This window comes from Cygnus olor, chromosome 1 (genome assembly GCF_009769625.2).
Source record: "Cygnus olor isolate bCygOlo1 chromosome 1, bCygOlo1.pri.v2, whole genome shotgun sequence".
In the NCBI taxonomy this organism is placed as follows: Eukaryota; Metazoa; Chordata; class Aves; order Anseriformes; family Anatidae; genus Cygnus; species Cygnus olor.
In genome coordinates this window covers 130741378-130758431 of record NC_049169.1, presented here as the reverse complement: position 1 = coordinate 130758431, position 17054 = coordinate 130741378, and the positions used below count along the sequence as shown (strand labels likewise).

At 42.7% G+C, this 17054-nt stretch overlaps 1 protein-coding gene across 3 annotated transcripts in view; it reads left to right on the top strand.

Annotated features, from left to right (window-relative positions):
* Positions 1-2448: 2448 nt before the first annotated feature.
* FRMPD4 (FERM and PDZ domain containing 4) overlaps positions 2449-17054 on the top strand; it is a 313051-nt gene continuing 298445 nt past the window's right edge. The window contains exon 1 of one of the 3 annotated variants that reach the window (XM_040533715.1): positions 2449-2964. Coding sequence is in view for 2 of the 3 variants with exons in the window: in XM_040533706.1 (XP_040389640.1) it covers positions 2924-2964 (41 nt within the window). In the remaining variant the exon portion in view is untranslated. The remainder of the gene's footprint in view (positions 2965-17054) is intronic. The other 2 variants (XM_040533706.1, XM_040533724.1) reach the window with 2 other exon arrangements.

Sequence of the window (17054 nt, the reverse complement as noted above, 5' to 3'; positions counted from 1 at the left end):
CTACAAATGAAGATGCAACACTAAAATATGATTATCAGTGTGTAGATGAAGGCTCCAAAGACAGTCCAAACTACGTACGTTGACATGTACTCATGAAATGGAACAACATCCTCCACCTTGCTTCTTTGGGCAGGCAAATTTTATCCTTTTCCTACAGCTCAGATGTGATTTCATATCCAGTTGCTGTGACACCAGTACCTGAAGAAACATGAGCTGAAGTTCTCGCGCTCACACCTCAGCCTCCTTCCACATGCATGGTTCCCACATAACAGGGCTCCAAAAAGTTACCAGTATTTAGTACAGGAGGAACAAACACACTTTTTCAGCTTTTCTGCTCATGTCTGCACATCTGGGAATAAGATATCTGTGACGCCGCTATTAATGGACCCCAGAATGTTGGCTATTGCAATGCTATCTCCACGACCATTCTGGGAAAGCTGTACTCTTGCAATAGCTTCTGTCTGGGAAAATAAAAATATAAAAGTAGCTGTAATCTTAGCAATATTTCATCTATTTGTTTGGAATGACAAAGAAAGAGTTGTAAAGGCAATTTAATCTTAGCTTTAAATTTTAACGACTTTCTAAAACGCAGTATCATTTGGGGTATACACCCTGTGCTTACCATACATATAGATGTATCTATAAAGAACAATCTTTTCACCTCTTTGTCTTTGTTTTGCTAGGCTAAGCTCTTTCAGTCTCTTCTCATAAGACAGACTCTTCATTACCTTTAACTCTCTTTTGGCATTCTCCTGCACCTGCTCTCATTTTCCTCAAATATTGCACTTGAAGGAGCTGAGTACAGCATTTCTGATCATATCTTATGCTTTCTGTTTTTCTAGATGTCTCTACTAGAGATACCACAGTCAGTATATCCTGGGACCATATTTGCCTTTTCACCAAAAGGCCTGGAAACCATAGAAGTTCTAGAGACTCCTTAGAACCTCTTTCACTTCTGTGGCTCTCACCACTGCTTTAAGGCACCTTTATGTGAGAAGCCTTGGAGCGTAAAGTACTCAAGACTGGGACCTTGTTTGATACAGAACATATGTGTTTAATTTTATATATGGTATATCATTTCATCAGCTTCGCTTAGCTTTGTAGGATCTTGGCCTATCTCCCCAGTCTATAAATAAACAATGACAGTTTTATAAATAAACCAGTTTCTAACCAGCTGAAACTGTGTTATCCTTGTAACTTTTACCAATCAATAGAGCAGCGTGAATGACAGGTACAGGTTCTGCAGTTTTAAAAAATCTGGTGTAAAAACAAATAGTTACTTGTGAGAACCACATAAATATTTTGATGTATTAGCAGAAAATACTTCATATGGAATTTCAGAATATGCCCAAACCGTTTGTATCTATGGTAGGCTGGCAAAGGTTTTTAGCTGGTGGCTCAATGTTCTCCCAATGTAAATAGATGATCAATCATTCTTTGTTGTTATTGTTTTAAAGAATAGTTTGAAACTTTCACAGTGAGTGTTCGCACTGCCTGTTCTTTTTGCTCTCTTATCAATACAAGTTTTAATATTTAAAAAACAATGCATTGTTTTCATCTGGCTGCTAGAGTCTACTTGTTGGGCTCTGTGGTCATTTCTGAAATTCTTGGTTGGTGGGAGAGTGCAGGTGCAAGCCTGCAAAGAGACAGAAGCTCGGCAGAGGCAGGAAGCAAAGGGCGTATCAATCTGTTTAGCAAGCAAGGACAGAAAGAAAAACATTGGAGTGGAGAAAATGCATTGCCATGCTGAGAATTGTACTGTAGTACAGAGCCTGCATGAAGATGGATTTGAGTTTGACCAGCCTTCCTGTTCTGGTCACTCATGGGAAGCTTATGGATAGCTAACTCCAGAACCACTTTTGAAGCCTAATGCAGGGCAAAAGTGAAAGTCTCCACCGTTCTTGTGTCGGGACATGGGGACCATTTTTCTGCAAGATGTAAGATGAGGAATTATGTTGCTGTGGATCAGCCTGGACGTGCTCCTGTCACAACCTGGGAAGACTCCATTCCCTCAAGTCTCTTCAGTGGCACGGACAGAGGTCACCCCCTCCTCGGGTGATGGCCAGGCAGATCAGCGCCCCGTTGCCTGTCGGCGGCCCGTGGCTGAGGATCACCCAGAGCTGAGGCTGAAGGCCCACAGCCCCTTCCCCACCCCACGGGAGCGCCCTGACGGCTCTGGGGAGACCATGGGGGCACCGAGGGCTGCCTGCTTCCCCCAGCTGCTGCTCTCGGATGAGCACACCCAGCTCCAGCCTTCCCCCAGGCCCACGGCGCTTCTCCACGACCCTCCGGGGCATCCCGTCCTCTCTCCCCCGGGCTACCCCCCGCCCCGAGAGAGACAGCCCCCCCCGAGCCCCTTCCCCTCCGAGGGGCTGCGAGTGGGCTCCCTGCGGCCGCGGCGCCGCCTCCGGCCGGAGCCAGCGGGCGGCGCTCGCCGGGGCCGCCGCCTCCTGCGCCCTTCGCTCCCCCACGGGAGGGGGAGACATCGCCGGCGGGAGGAGAAACTCCCCCTTCCACACCCTCCACCTTCCTTCTACCTTGCGTAGCGCCCTCCTCCTTCTCGGGAGAAGCCGTCAAGAGGCGCCGCCGCCTGCCCCTTCGGCGTCCCGCAGCTCGGCGCGGCGGGCACCCGGGCTGCCGGCGGGAGCCCCGGCACCGTTCCCGTGCCTGGAGTCCCCCCCGGGGGGAAAGGGGGCAAGGCAGGGGAGGGCGGAGTGGGAGGGCTGCCCGCAGATGGATAGCTAGCTCCTGCGAGATGCTGCACGCCCAGCTCCCTGCCGGAGGGGGGTAGCAGCCGCTGCCGCCGCCGGCTGCCGCCTCGGCGAGGGCTGTTGCTGCCGCTGGACGCAACCTTCTCCCGACATGGAGCTGCTGCTGCTGGAGTGAGCGAGCGAGCGACGGGCAGAGCTGGCCGGCTGCATGGATGGACGTGTTTAGCTTTGTGAAGATTGGGAAGCTCTCCGGGTAAGGTGTTCGTTGCCCCTGCCCCGGCGGGGCGGGAGGGGCTGGGGGCTGCCCGCCCGGCACCGCCGCCCTACCCTCACGGCGGGGCTCGGGGCTCCTTGCGGGGCGCTGGGCGGCTGCCCGGGCGGGACGGGCTGTCTCCCTTTACCCCCTTTTCCCCCTTCCCAAAAGGTGATGAACGAGGGCGTCCCGCGGCGGGAGGTGTGAGGGGGCGAGCAGAGGGGGGCGGGCTGGGGAGGGAGCGGGGCAGCGCCGGGACCCCCACATCGGGGCAAGGGGAGAAGCGAGGGGAAGGGTCGTGCCCTGCCCTGCCCTGCCCCTGCTTGGCTCGCCGGGTGCCAACTCCTCGCCCCCTGCACCCCCGCCCTCGGACACGCCAGCTCCAACGGGGCCGATATTTTTGGAAAAGCAGTGAAATCATCGCCCGATGATGAGCGCTGCCCCTCCGGCGCTTCGCACGATGGGTGCTGGGGCGCCAGGGGGGTTGGCGGCTGCTAGCCCTCGCTCTCAAGGCGTCTGCTTCTCGTTCCTCGGTTAGGGTGTCTATCTGTCTATTCTCGAATAAATCTTCCTTTTAACAGCCTCAGAGTTGTGGTCTCTGTCCGCAGACTGTTGCGTTCGCAGCCAGTTGCCAGGCCCGAGGCTGCTCAGATGGGTGCAGGAGCACAATAGCCCCCATCAACACATTTTCGCCGTAGTTAAATATAACTGGAGGTAGCCCTCCTCAGTAATAGGGGAAGTCACACTTTATCTCAGGGATGCAGCGTGGAAGTGCTCGAGCTGCGGGATTTTTGCTGGGTTTTGGTGCGGGTAATCTTCCTAGAGGATTTATCTCTGATGGCAATAACCAGGAGCGCTCTGAATTCGCATGATTCAGTGGTTAGTACACCATAGTTACCATACCCTCCTCTGTTCATGGAGCGCAGGCTGAATGAAGCTGGGTGTTATGCAAAAGGGAGAAAGGCCTCACTGAGGAAACACAAAAGGTAGCTTGCTTCAGCAACGCTCAGGTAGGGAGCTTGTCAAAATGACAGATGGTCTTTAAAAACAACTACTGCGTGGCTGGGAGTCACCGAATGCCACAGGTGCAAGCGTAGCCTTTAGCCCCCCAAATTCCCACTGTTGCACCTGGCTGTGATTACAGCTCTTGTTGTGGCAATGCCAGTGCAGAACAGCTGCTATCATTCGAGCACATCATCGTCTCATCTCTCTCCAAGCGATCTTACCCGATGTGATGGCTGAAGCAGTAGCGGCCCGCTCGGCTCTCTGTGTTCATGTTCCCAGCTGATACTGCTAGAGCAGTAACTACGGTGGAAACTTTAAGGAGAGGGACAATGTGTGAATACAGATAAGGAGGAGGTCATGTAGTATTTGCAGGTAATTGAACTGCTTGACCTCTCCTATTTGTTTGTAAGTGGTTTTTTAAAAAGGCTCCCAGACCTTCATGTCTCATATTTGTCACATGTGAGTTAGAGTCAAAGGGAGAGAAAGGGATAGGCTGCCTGGAAATGTTATTAAGCCAGGTACGTGGCAGTTTTCATATGTTTGTCAGGATTCAGTCTTTGTTGGTGTGCACGAAGTCTGTAGCTCTCTGCATGCTTGAAGGCACGGATGCTGCCAATGCTGAGGTTTGTGCTTTAGCAAAGGCAGATCATGGCATTTCTCCACAGGGACCTGAAACTTCTTCCCGAAATGAAATCGCAAGTTTCAAAGCTTGTATCCGGCTTCGTTGGATTCAAGGATATGAAGTACTCGGGGATCAAGTTCGCTTGTAGATTGCAGTAAATCATTTCTGTACTGAGCCACTCTTTTGTTTCTAATTTTCTGGTTGTTAAACGACCTAATAGTTTACACAGGACTTTACTTTACTTGCTGTTTCCTAGGTAACAGCCAGGTATCTGTTCCAATTTTACGAGAGCTTCGCGGAGCAGCCAGGCTCCAATGTAAACCCCATTTTTAATCCCTCTATGTGTCCGGCTTGAAAAACTAGCTGGCCTGAAAACGCCAGCTCTTCCTTGGCTGTTAGAAGGAAGGTCTTTCTGAAAGAAAGTGATACAATAAACAATTTTTAACTGAGAGTGTGATCTTACAGGCTGATTACCCACAGAAAGCTGGTTCAAACTTGTCTGGTATCGAATATTTTTTAAGACTTTCAGTCTCTTTATTTTTAATTTGCTGTGCATTTACATCTTCTTATTTGAGGTTGCAAGTCAGCTCTTAAGAGTTGTAGCCGGTAGCCTGGATTCTGCAGGCAGCCGCACGGATAAGCCCTGCTATGCACGGCTACTGCAAGGGACGCTCCTTGCAGCTGTGGTGTAATTGTAATACATGTGGGGAGAGTTTAACATTTGCCTTGGTTGCTTCATCTATAAGAGCTCTTACCGAGAATAAGCTTAATATGGGGCATAAACCCTTAGTACCTAGTGGATAGAAAATATTACATAGCAGTAATTTCTTGTGTTTTAATGACCATTCACTTGTGTTTTAATGACCATTCACTTTTCTGTGTGGTACCCGTGTGTAGGGTCTTTTGGAGAGTCTCTTCTGCAGCTCCTTCAGCAGTCATCCGCAGCTGCTGGCTGAGGGGGGAATATGGGCATAACTTGGAAAAAGGATGTGTGCAGAAATGGAAGAGGGTCAAACTGGTTTTACGGTGGGTATAATGTGCGGTGGGCAGTGGCCTATGCCTGTATGCTTCTAGAAGGAGTGGGTTTCCCTTGTTATTTCCTTTGTTGGTCTGTCATTTTGTATACTATGTATCAAATAGAGACACATCATGGAGAAGTTTCCATTGATTTCTGAAGACTGGAGATATCCATCTTACATTGAAAAGAAAAAAAGATAGTGTTTAGAAATATTGATTGCACTTTCATTGATACATCCTCTCTCCTATTCCCTTTTTTGAAAATTCACTGATGGAGTAAATAGTTGGGAATGATTGTTTTGGTATAGATTTTGTGGGGTCATTCCAGAGAAAAATAATAACCTGCTTTTCTAATGAATGTCGAAGTGTAGGAAATGATTCCAAAGCCATGTTTAATGGATCGGTACTCCCAAGTGCAGCTGTACAAGGCAGGTGAATATTTTTTAGTGTGGGCTGCATAAATATGTATGGAGTGGTAGTGTCTGTAATTTGGAAGGGAGGATTAGTAGGATAGATAAAGCGCACGTAAAAATCGCCAGATTAGGTTGGATCAGTATTCACTCAGTGCCCAGTATTCTCTCATAATTGCTTTTAGCAGCTGCTGGGGGAACGAGGAGAAAGAGAACAAGTATGGAGTGGTGATTCTTTAGTGTCGGTATCGGCAGTGGAGGAATGCTGCTGTGCCCAGTGTGAAAGGGAACATTTTCAGATCTGGTACACCTGGGCAAAGGGCACAGTGTCGACTATGTAGTCTGTGCCGGACAGGTGAACTGTGAAACAATAGGTCAGAACAGTGAACAGGCATTGGCAAGAGTTTAAGCCTGCAGCCATCGAATGTATTTTTAGTTAGAAAATCAGTTTATTGGGAATACATCTTTTTATGATGTCTGTAGAAGTCAGTTCCGTTTCAGATCTTTGATAACAAGGCATAAAAACTTCCATACATCTATTTGGATACCACATACATGAGTGGTGGTAGTGACCCTCTAGATCTGGGATGAATAGCTTCCTTTTGACTCTCCAAATCTGGGACAAATTGCTTTCTTTTGCCCCTGCTCTGTTTGCAGCTCTACCAAATAATGCTGGATAGAAAATAACAAGATTGCATGTGTGGCTGTCAGTCTGATGGCTGTGGTGGTACCATAAGGGTGGGTTGGACGTCTGTGTTACTCAGTGACCTCTCCTGCACAAGTTCTGACCTGATGGGGGCCATTTGTCACAGAAAGGACCCCTCCAAAAAGAAGGGCTGTAAGAAAAAGAAGGGGGTAAGAAAGTAGGTGTCTGCTCTACCTCGTTGTAGCTGTTAAAAGTATAATAAATGTAGAAGTAACCTCATATAACAGGAGTGTATCAGCAAGACTTGGACCTGTTATAAACAGCAATGCTAATTTGTGCTATGTGGTAGGTAAATTTAACATACCTGGATCTCTTTTTCTGCCTAAGTTTTGTGTTACTATTCACATTGTTGAGTTGTTTAAATTTATTAGATAAAAATTGACTGTGAATAGCCATCTCTCTGCTGTGTCCCATGGGATCAGCTTAAAAAAAAAAAACAAACAACAACAAAGCAGTCCCATAACCCTGCAAGATCTTCTTTTCAGAGAGCACCCAAATACCACTTCTTTCCTGTGGTTATGCTGTGCCTGAGGCTGTGTATCTCACTGAGGTAGGGACCTCTTACAAAGACCTTTTTTGTTGGGGTGGCTAAATTTCACATTCTCATCTTTTGTGCTTGTCTTTCTGTAGCTGGACATCTCTAATTGGGTAGATTGACTTGCTACCTGCTCAGACAGTTGTGCTTTCACGTTCTTACTGCTTATAAAAGTGAAATACGTCTAAACAGACTCTGAGTCTTACACTTTATGTCCAGCCTTTTTGTAGCCTTTGTAGCCCTGCACTCGCCTCCTGTTCTCTCCAGGTACTGTCTTTAGCTATCTTACCAAGCTGGGGTGAATGGTCCACTCCTAGGTCTGTCTTAAAATCTACAAAATCAGAAGCTGTGTTTGTAGGCTCTGAATGCCGGGCCTTGCTTTTATGAGGAACAAGCTTGCTTGGCTTCGTGCTCAAGCTGTTTGTACATGGCCAAGCACACGTACATCTTCCAGATTTAAGGTTCCAAGATGAGCCGGCCTATCTGTTTGAAATTTTTCAAAGCAATCTGAGAAGATTTTGTAATGCTTATTTATCTTTTCTGTGTTTGTCAGAATAACAGGTTTCTTTACCTGTGATTTTCCTCATTGTGTTTTTTAGTTTGCTGTGGTGTTTATAAAAACACCTTAATGAAAACACAATTAAAAGTGTACTTAGGTTACTGAAGTGATTTTATGTACAATTTTTGGAATACTTTTTATCGGTACTCTTTGAAATGACAATATCATGGCTTGTAAGTTATTTTCAGTATTTACAAAAGAATATGTCAGTAAGAAAGCCTATGATTATCTTTTTTATGCTCAAAGGAGGTAATTTAATTCTAAAAAGGATTTTATTATACTGGATGATAATTCGAATAACCACAAATTCATTTCACGTTTCTTGAGAGGACCACGTTAGATTTAGTGAAATATTTCTCTATTCACATTAATATAGCAGCTTTACCTTATATTTTATAATTTGTCTGTTTTGTTAGCTGACACACATAATAAAGATATGTGCTTTAGTGCCTGTAATGTTAGTAATATTCCATGTCATAACAGCTTTAGCAGTTTAGAGATTTATTAAAAACACTCCTTACATTAAGAACTGCTGTAAGCTTGTCAAGTGGCCAGTGAATGATGATGCAACTCTTCTAAATATGTATGTTCTCTAAATACTGTTTGCCTAGATACAGTGCTTAAAAGATGTAACCAGAAACAACCTCGTCTCTTGAAGCATTTGAGAAAGGAGGAGGAAAAAAAACCAACCAAACAAAAAAAGTACCCTCCACAAGTAATGTTTTTATTTCCCCCTCTTTCCATAATAATTACTGAAGAGGATGGAATGAGAGCTTAGAAATTAAGTGCTCTGATTTAAGAACAATCATTGCATTTGCAGATTTGGTATAGTACTTCGTTTTTGGGAAGATCAGTCTTCCATACGCTGCTTTTTTTTCTTTTTTTTAAAATATGTATTATTTGGAGAGCTTCATTCTCTGGTGTCAATTCCTTAGTGACAGGGTTGAATCAAGAATCTGGGGTTAGTTTCTTTTATAATTGTAACCAGTACCAGTGTTTCTGTATGTGTGCCTTTAAGTCGATCTGATCATTTATATTCTCATATCGTTTGAGAAGTTATATAGAAAAGGTTGATTTCCCCCCCACCTCCCTCAGCATTTCCAGGTACCAGGAAGGGCCTGAGGTGTTCTGTTTTCTTTAATTTTATTTTTTAAGAAGCCTACTTATCTTGTTGTCAGTCTGAAGGATTCATATGGGAAATTTCAGTTAAATTGTAATGGTTAAGGAATATTTTTCAGAAATGCAAAATGAGAGTATGTTTCCATATTTTATAACATTCTAGGTCATTATGGAAGTGCACCAAGCTGTTTGTAGAAAATACAAACCGTGACCTGAAATAATGAGTAGATAGTACATGCTCTCATTTCTGCTGGTGATGTGGCACAGAAGGGGTATTCTACTGATGTTGACAGTATTTTCAGGTTATATCGGTACATCACAACTTAGTATCTGACTGATATGATGAAGAAAAGTTATGTTGCAACTAACATCACTTACAAAATAAGCCATTGTCTGGGAAGCATCTTCAACTTGCTGAAGCAGAATAATGCAAAAAACAAACGTGAAGAGGGGAAAAGTGTTTTTCCAGAGTCATGCATGAGTAGCTCTGCTAAACAAGGAGAGACCATCCATGTACATGAAATTATTCACTTTCATGAGCACTTGTACATACACCGTTTGAATCTAGCATAGGATGGAAACCTTCGGTGCTGATAAGGTATCAAAGTTTAAATATTGTAGGGGCATACCTTGAATAGGAAAGGACTTCTGATTATACCAAATTGTACTTCAAGCTGCTTTTTGTAATCATGGATAATTGTTATTAAAGTTTTCTTAAGTACCTTGAAGACATTTTTGAACTCAAAGATTGTACAGTTTTTGAAGGTATGTTATATGAAGACTTTAAGAGTCTGTGAGCCTCTGGTTCTGATGATTATTCCATTGACTTGAAATGAAGTAACAGTATCAGTAACATAAATTTCAGTAGCTAATTGCATGTTCAAAACCTAGTGAAATCAACACTGCCTAAAATCTGAATATGTGTGAAAGTACTTTGGAACTAGAGAAGTAAAGTATTCTGGGATTTGAAAGTCTCTCCTACCTAAATCAGGACCTGGTTTTGTAGAAATCTCCACCAGTATTCCTTTAGTGTGGAGAAACTTCCTTTAGTAGATCGATTATTGGATATAATGTATCCAATATATATCCAGTCTATATTGATTATTGGTTGGTAATTGGGGTTGGAAATAGATGATTTTTAAGGTTCCTTCAAATCCAAGCCATTCTGTGAAACACAGAAAATTATTTTCATGGGTTTTAATAAACAACAAACAAGAAATTCAGGAAAAAGAATTCTGAATGAGATATAACTGCAGAATTAGAATGGGCACGGTGGAGGGTTATGCAGGGGTCCATCCTTTTAATCTTTTGCTGGTGATTTGAAATAGGAGAGGGATGTGATAAAAAGCTGATGAATATATTCTAAGACGAGTCCCTTGTGAGATTTATTGCTTGGACAAAAATAACTTCCCTTGATGGTAAGGAAAATGGTTGCTGATTGACTTGGGTATTTTCAGAACTGTTTTTAAGACTTGATGGCTTTATATGAAATACTTGCTTTTCTTTTACAATTATATTATAATAAAAGCATGGCTGGGGAGATGAAATGCAAGCTTTTCATTTTAATTATTATGAAGTTAGTGAGGGGAATTGCCAGGCATTAATTTTTAGCTTAGGATGTTTGAGGAGATAAGGTTCTGTTAAAATGTGGATATCTTGCAGGATTTTGGCAATCGTGAGTAAAAAGGAGATTTATTCTGAGAATAAATAAAAGTCGGTGAAGAAAGGGAATGTCTGAATGTATGCTAGAGTCAAGTTTTGGCAGTGAATCCTTTTCTGGTCTGGTTCTCAATAGAGTTTATTTTTGGGTTCTGATTGAAAGTTTTGAAACTTTAAGGGAAAGCGACTTGGCAGACTGGAATGTATTAGGAATTTTCTTTAGAAAATATACCAATAAACACAAAAAGTATCTGTGTGAATTGAGGAAAACTACTTAGTCATTTGCATTAGCAATCAGAAAGGCCAAGCAAACATTGCTTCTGTTCTTCAGAATTTGTTTTCTGTTATGTACTTATGTACTTTTTGTATTGGTAAGTTGTGTTTTTTTGGTGGGGGTCAAAGACAGGGACTGGGCAGGGGACTGGGAGGAAAAAACACTTCTTGAAAATAGCTTTGTTTTCCTTTACAGTAGTCCATTGCATTATTCACAGCGTGCCCCTAGTAGGAATACAATGTAAAAAAACAGTGTTTGTTAAATTTTTGAAGTACTGATTGTATCCTCTCAGGAAAAAGATTTTCTGGATGTTTTGAATGATTTAGTTTTGTATTGTTCAGATGAACTCTCAGCCTACCTAATATAACTGTTTACACATTTATATATAATAGTCTCCCAACATTATGCAGCCCATAAGCCTTTGCTTACCTTGCTTATAGATTTTGCAGTTTCACTGTTTGTTTTTAATCTTGAATTTGTGATTATATTACTCTGGATTTGGCAGTACTCATATTTTAGAGAGCAAAATGCCCATTATTCTGTGGCAGTAAATGTTACCAGAAGCGCTAGCAGTTGCACGAACAAGGTGGAACAAACTAGGCATGTGTTACAAGTCTGAGGTGTGTTTATTTCGCTTGAGCTCTGTATTTGACTGAAATGGAGTAGTAGAGAACTGAGGGAGATATCTGGAAATGATCTGTATCTATGAATATTGTTTGTGTCAGGGTGTTTCATATTAACCTCAACTGTGGCACCGACTTGGGCTTGCTCTAAATGAGTCTATCACAAGCTTGAGGCATCCATATTATCACGTGAGCCATGAGAGAGCGGAGGTTGCAGTCGCGCAAAAGAGCCTGCCCAAATGGTGCTAATGCTCAAGTTTTCTTTTCCTTTGGTGTTAGTCCTTTATCCCACAGAAGAGTTACTAGCAGTACCTTTACGGCCTTGCCTACCCTAGGAAGAAGTGGGCTGCTTGTCCAACAGTGCAGTACGGAGCGGGTTGTGGAGCTTCAGTAGTTCAGACCTTCAGAAAAGACAAGCATCACTTGTTTGGACAGTGTGATGTGACTGAGCGAGTCAAAGTGCAGCTTACATATTCAGCTAGAAATGATCAACAGTTGCACACAGGTTTCTGGACCAAGTTTACATTATTGATCAAAGTCATTCTTTTTTTTTTCTTCCAGTTGTTGAGAACCCTAGATGATCTTAACCAAAATATTATTTATTTATTTTCCTGGAGGAAAGTGGCAGACAATTTTCTCATGAAGTTGGCTATCTGCCTAGGCTTTCAGCTTGCATTATGTATTGTATGCTGCCTGTCATGTTTGCAAGGGGCACATTTTTCTCTGCCAAGGCATAGGGTCAAGAGCAACACAGAAGAACTGCACATGGGGAATGTTCTGTGCTTGACGATTCTGCTTTAAGGGTAGGGTGAATAAGGGCTACAGCATGTCATAGGGGAAAATGGCAGAGAAAGGAAGAAAAAATTAGAGAAACAAAGTTAATGAATGCTACATTGAATGAGGGCTTATTTGTCATGAGTGAATTGAGCTAATTGTTCAAGACCAGCTGATCTTTATGTGGAGATGAACTTGCATTGTTGCCTAGGCAGGAGTTTATTTGCTTTATAATGCTGGTTGAATTAACTGGTTAGGTGTGCTGTTATCTGTGTGACTGCTATTGGGGAAAAAAAAGGAAGAATCCTCTCCAGCATTACAACAGAAAACATTTTTTTGTCATAAGTTTCTTCTTGGATCCCATTCTTTCTCCAAGAGGGATCTGTGGTGACTAAATGGCTCACCACCTGAAATAAGGAGGCAGTCCCTGTTTTCCTGTGCATTGGCTACCTTTGGAGATGCTGTGACCAGGAAGGTGCTCTTTCTCAGGGTGAGGCTCATCCCCTGCACTCAAGGGTTGGTGGGTATGGTGACTTTATTTTTCCCCAAATACAGACAACTTGATTGCAAAATTTATAGTAATTGGGGAATGTGTTTTATTGTTGCTTTAAAACAAACAAAACCAATCAAACAAAAAACACCAGAAAAGAAAAAAAAAAATCCCCCCAAGACCACAAAACGTTTTTTTCATTGATATGATGAGGAATTAGGAATAGGCCTTGGTAGTCTCAAGCCCTATAAGGGTGCACTTCTGTCATATGGTCAACCTGATCTAACAGCTGATGCCAGGAGGCCTCACCAGACTGCGGGGACTGATCTCCATTTTCTTCTGCTTTTTTGCCTTCCCCCATCTCCTTCCCTACAGCCCTTTACATGTATCTTACACCATGGTGAGCTACTTCAGAGACTCAAACCAGTAGAAAACTGGTTTTGGTATGTTTCTTCTTCTGCTGGTGTAGATACCTAAGCTGGCCTGGCAGAAGTGGTTGGAGCACGTGGTGTCAGGCAGCAAGATGGCAGGAGAGGAAGGAAAGCAGGGCTTTGGGCATCTGCTGAGCTCTGTTATGTGGTGATTCTCTATCGTGAGAGGTGTGATGTGGTGGTAGGAGCTGGTGCGGGAGGTTGTGGAGATAAAGACCGTCATTCAGTGGCCTGCAGGAGCTGAGAGGCAAGGAGGCTGGGAGACACCCCCGTGCTCAAGGAAGGGATCTCTGGGGAGACGGAGGTGTCCTGGAAAAGATGGTGGAAAGGGGAGAGACTGCTGCAGCCCCTCTGAAGCTCAGCAGGTCTTCCCTGGCTCCTCTGGCTTCCCCCTCTCGACTGGCTGCTGCCCTTGGAGCCTGTTCTGCTGCCTTCGGGTAGCGTGGCTCTGCCTGGGCACCTGTGGCACCAGGTGCTGGGCACCACGTGCAGCCTTCATGTATCTTGCTCATCCCCTGTCCTAGGGCTTCCGCCCCTGCTCCGGTTCTGTGCAGGCTGAGGAAACTGGCTTCCTTGCAGTGTGAACTGTTTTAAAAAGCACGTTTCTCTTCATATCTTTACTTTATTAGGCAGGAGGGCAGAGCGGCTGTTCAAGGGATTTAATTCACATATTTCTGGTAGAAGATGAACTGTCCAGGACAATTTAGAGACATATTGTTTATTCTATTTTATTTTATAACTAATGAGCCTGTATTTGTTCATGGCAGTAAGCTTGTGGTCGTATCCTTTTCATGTACGTGTTTTCCAGGTTCTGGAAGCTGTCTAATGAGATAAAAGGTTTCTTTTCAAATGCTCTGTTTCTGAACTCAGAAAGGACATTTCACAGAAGCTAGTGTAGTGTGCCTATGCTGCTTCTGAAACCACAAAAAATAATTGAAGAGGATTAGTGGCTTGTTTTTCAAATGCTCTTCATTTCCAAGCTGGAAATTGAAGCTTTTTAGGTGCGTTAATTAGCCTGAATTTTTAATTCTACTTCCAAAACTGTGGTTTTCTCTCTTTTTTTTTTTTTTTTTAATGCAAGAGTAAACTTCAAGGAGCTTCCATACAGCATATATTCTATATCTTCTGTCATTCCTTGTACATATATGGCATTTCAGCAGCCCTTTCACTGTCTATCGCTTCCATACTTTGTGATGTTTACCTGTCAAGTCTTACAGTGACAGAGTTGAAAATGTGGGTTAGAAGGTGGTGGTTATGGAAACCTAAAAAGATGTATGTGAAGAACTGCTCAAAAACCAGAACAAACAAAACCAAAAAAACCCTCACAAATTATTCCATAAAAAAATAAAGAACTAATTGATTTCTTTTTGCTTGTTTGTTTTCAAATTCTATAAAAATATAGGATGTCATGGTAAATATTAGTAGGATGTACAGTTGAAAATACTGTGATCTGTTTGTTTTCTAGATGACTAATATTTAGTATGTCTTAGAGAAGACTGCTTTATAAGCAACTTTTGGAATATGAACATTAGAATGAATGCAAGCCTGTTTTGCTTTAGTTGACTTGCTTGGTCCAAAGACTTCCAAATTCTTTCTTTTTCATGTTAATATTCTGTTGATGGATGCCAAGTATCTCGCATATTTGTTTACTGAAAACAAACTTTTTTTTCCAAAGCAAAACAGTAAGTTTGTTATTCTTTTCTTCAGATCCATTTAGCTGGCATTAAGGTATTGTGACAGGCCTCACTGAGATGGGATATTCTGCAGTGGAAATGGGAGTGTGGAAAGTTGATGGATTCTGTGCTCCTGCTGTTTGCATACTTGCCCTAGTGGGTTAAAGTTGTCTGTTCTGTCAGCGTATTCTTCCTAGCTGCACTGGTAGATGTTTAATACATTTAAGGGTAGACTGCTATGTAAAGGGTAAGGGAGGAACTTTCACTTTTTCAGAAGTCATTGCAAGCTTCATCCTTTAATCTCAACAAAAGTACTTTGTATTAATGGCAAAATACACAGCTGTTGATCTGCTTTTGGTTTTGTCTTCTGGAGCTCAGCCCGACCTCACAGTGTTCTTGTGGCCTTGAAGCAAAGCATCAAGTACATGCTTGTGTAAGTGTTCCCCTTTCATTTACATTCATTAGCCATTAATGTTAGAGTTCATCCTGTTTTCTCATGTTACGTTCTGCTTCTCAGAAAGAGAATTTCTGTTTTCACGTTAAATGTTTAAAATGCTTTTCATAGGACAAGATAAAGCAGCATTAGTTTAATTTTTCAAATGGTTTGTAGTTCAGTACTGCTATGAGCAGCATTCTAATTAGAAGACAATACCTATCTTACTGTGCATTATCTCAAAATGTCTGAAATTGATTATAGCTGCATAAAATATTATTGAATCAACATGCATTTACCAAGCTATAACAGTTAACCAGTGACAGCAATTGACCTTTATTCTCTCCAGTATTCAAAATATTCTTTTTCCAACTCTAAATGTGGTGGCAAGCAGAAAGCAGTTTGTCTCCGAATTTCTTGGGTATGGTTTGCTGCTTTATATCCCCCTCCCCAGTTACTTTTCCACTCAATCAACTTTCTTGTGCTAGATCCTCCTTTCAGTATGAGGACTTGACACTGACTCACAAGTTGTCAGGATTGCTTGGCAGTACTGTCTGGGGTCTCTGCATATGTGTGAGGGAGTACTTTGACCACAAAAAGACACATTTTGTACCATTTTTTTTGTGATTAAGTAGTTCAGAATCTTTTAAAGGGGGAGGGGGGGAAATTAGGTAGTTTGTGCTTTCCTTTATTTATACCTGTGTTCAGGGAAAGGCAATTATGAACACTGGACGGTTTTACTGTTGCTTCTACCTTTAGTATTTAGTGACAGAAGGGCTTAAAGTTTGTGTAGCATAACATGAAATGTTGTGGAAACTTCACTGTTGTTTTCGTGTGATCTTTGCAAAAGTTTGGTAAGTAAGGACAGCATTAGCTGCTTTGTATTTCAAATATGGTCATTGTATTTCCTCTTCACTTGCTCATTTTTGACTTTGTGGAAAATGATTTCATCTCTTATAATTAAACAAATCACAATTATCACAGTTTATTTTTTTCCCCTCCACCAAACTGTATGAACATTGCACAGGCCAAATAACCCCTGTGTACAGTGTTGTTTTTTTTTTTTAATTATTATTATTACTTAATTGACTAAGGAAATAATAGTGTAACTCGAATCCAAACTGAAACTTTCTTTTCAGGCTGGACTGTTGCTCTGGTTTCATCCAGTAGGACCTGCATGTCCCAGATACCCATTCTTTTTGTGTAGGCAACCATGCCTGGCCCCAGGTACGCAGAGTGGAAGCAGGGAAGCACCTGGGGCACAGGGCTGCAGTAGCTGCTGCAGACATGTTTAGCACCTGCTGCCAGGTTGGTTGAGGGACGGAAGCCTGCTGCATAGTTTCCCCGTGCTGATGGAGCGCTGCTGAACGTACCTGTTCTCAGCCTTGGCAGACTCTTCAGTTGGGATGTAAAATTTGCATTACATTTGCAGATGACATGATCTGCTCTCCAAATTGGCAAGCTCAGTCCAACCACTGATTTGAATAATTTGCTGAATAACGAGTGTTAATAACGGCAATGGAGTTGTGTATGGGGTTGCAGGGGTGTGTAAATGCACCAATGCATGTGTATGCTCACTTGGCTTATTGTATACCTCCTATAAAACATATAGCAAAAATGCTTTAAAATTTAAGTCATTTGAGAGGCAGTGATCTTTTCGTTCTCAAGTTACACTTCAAGTGATGCCTGTTATGTTGAGGGTAATGATTTCACAGTAGCACAAAACCATACTACTTCATCTCTGTGGTAAGGTTTAGTGT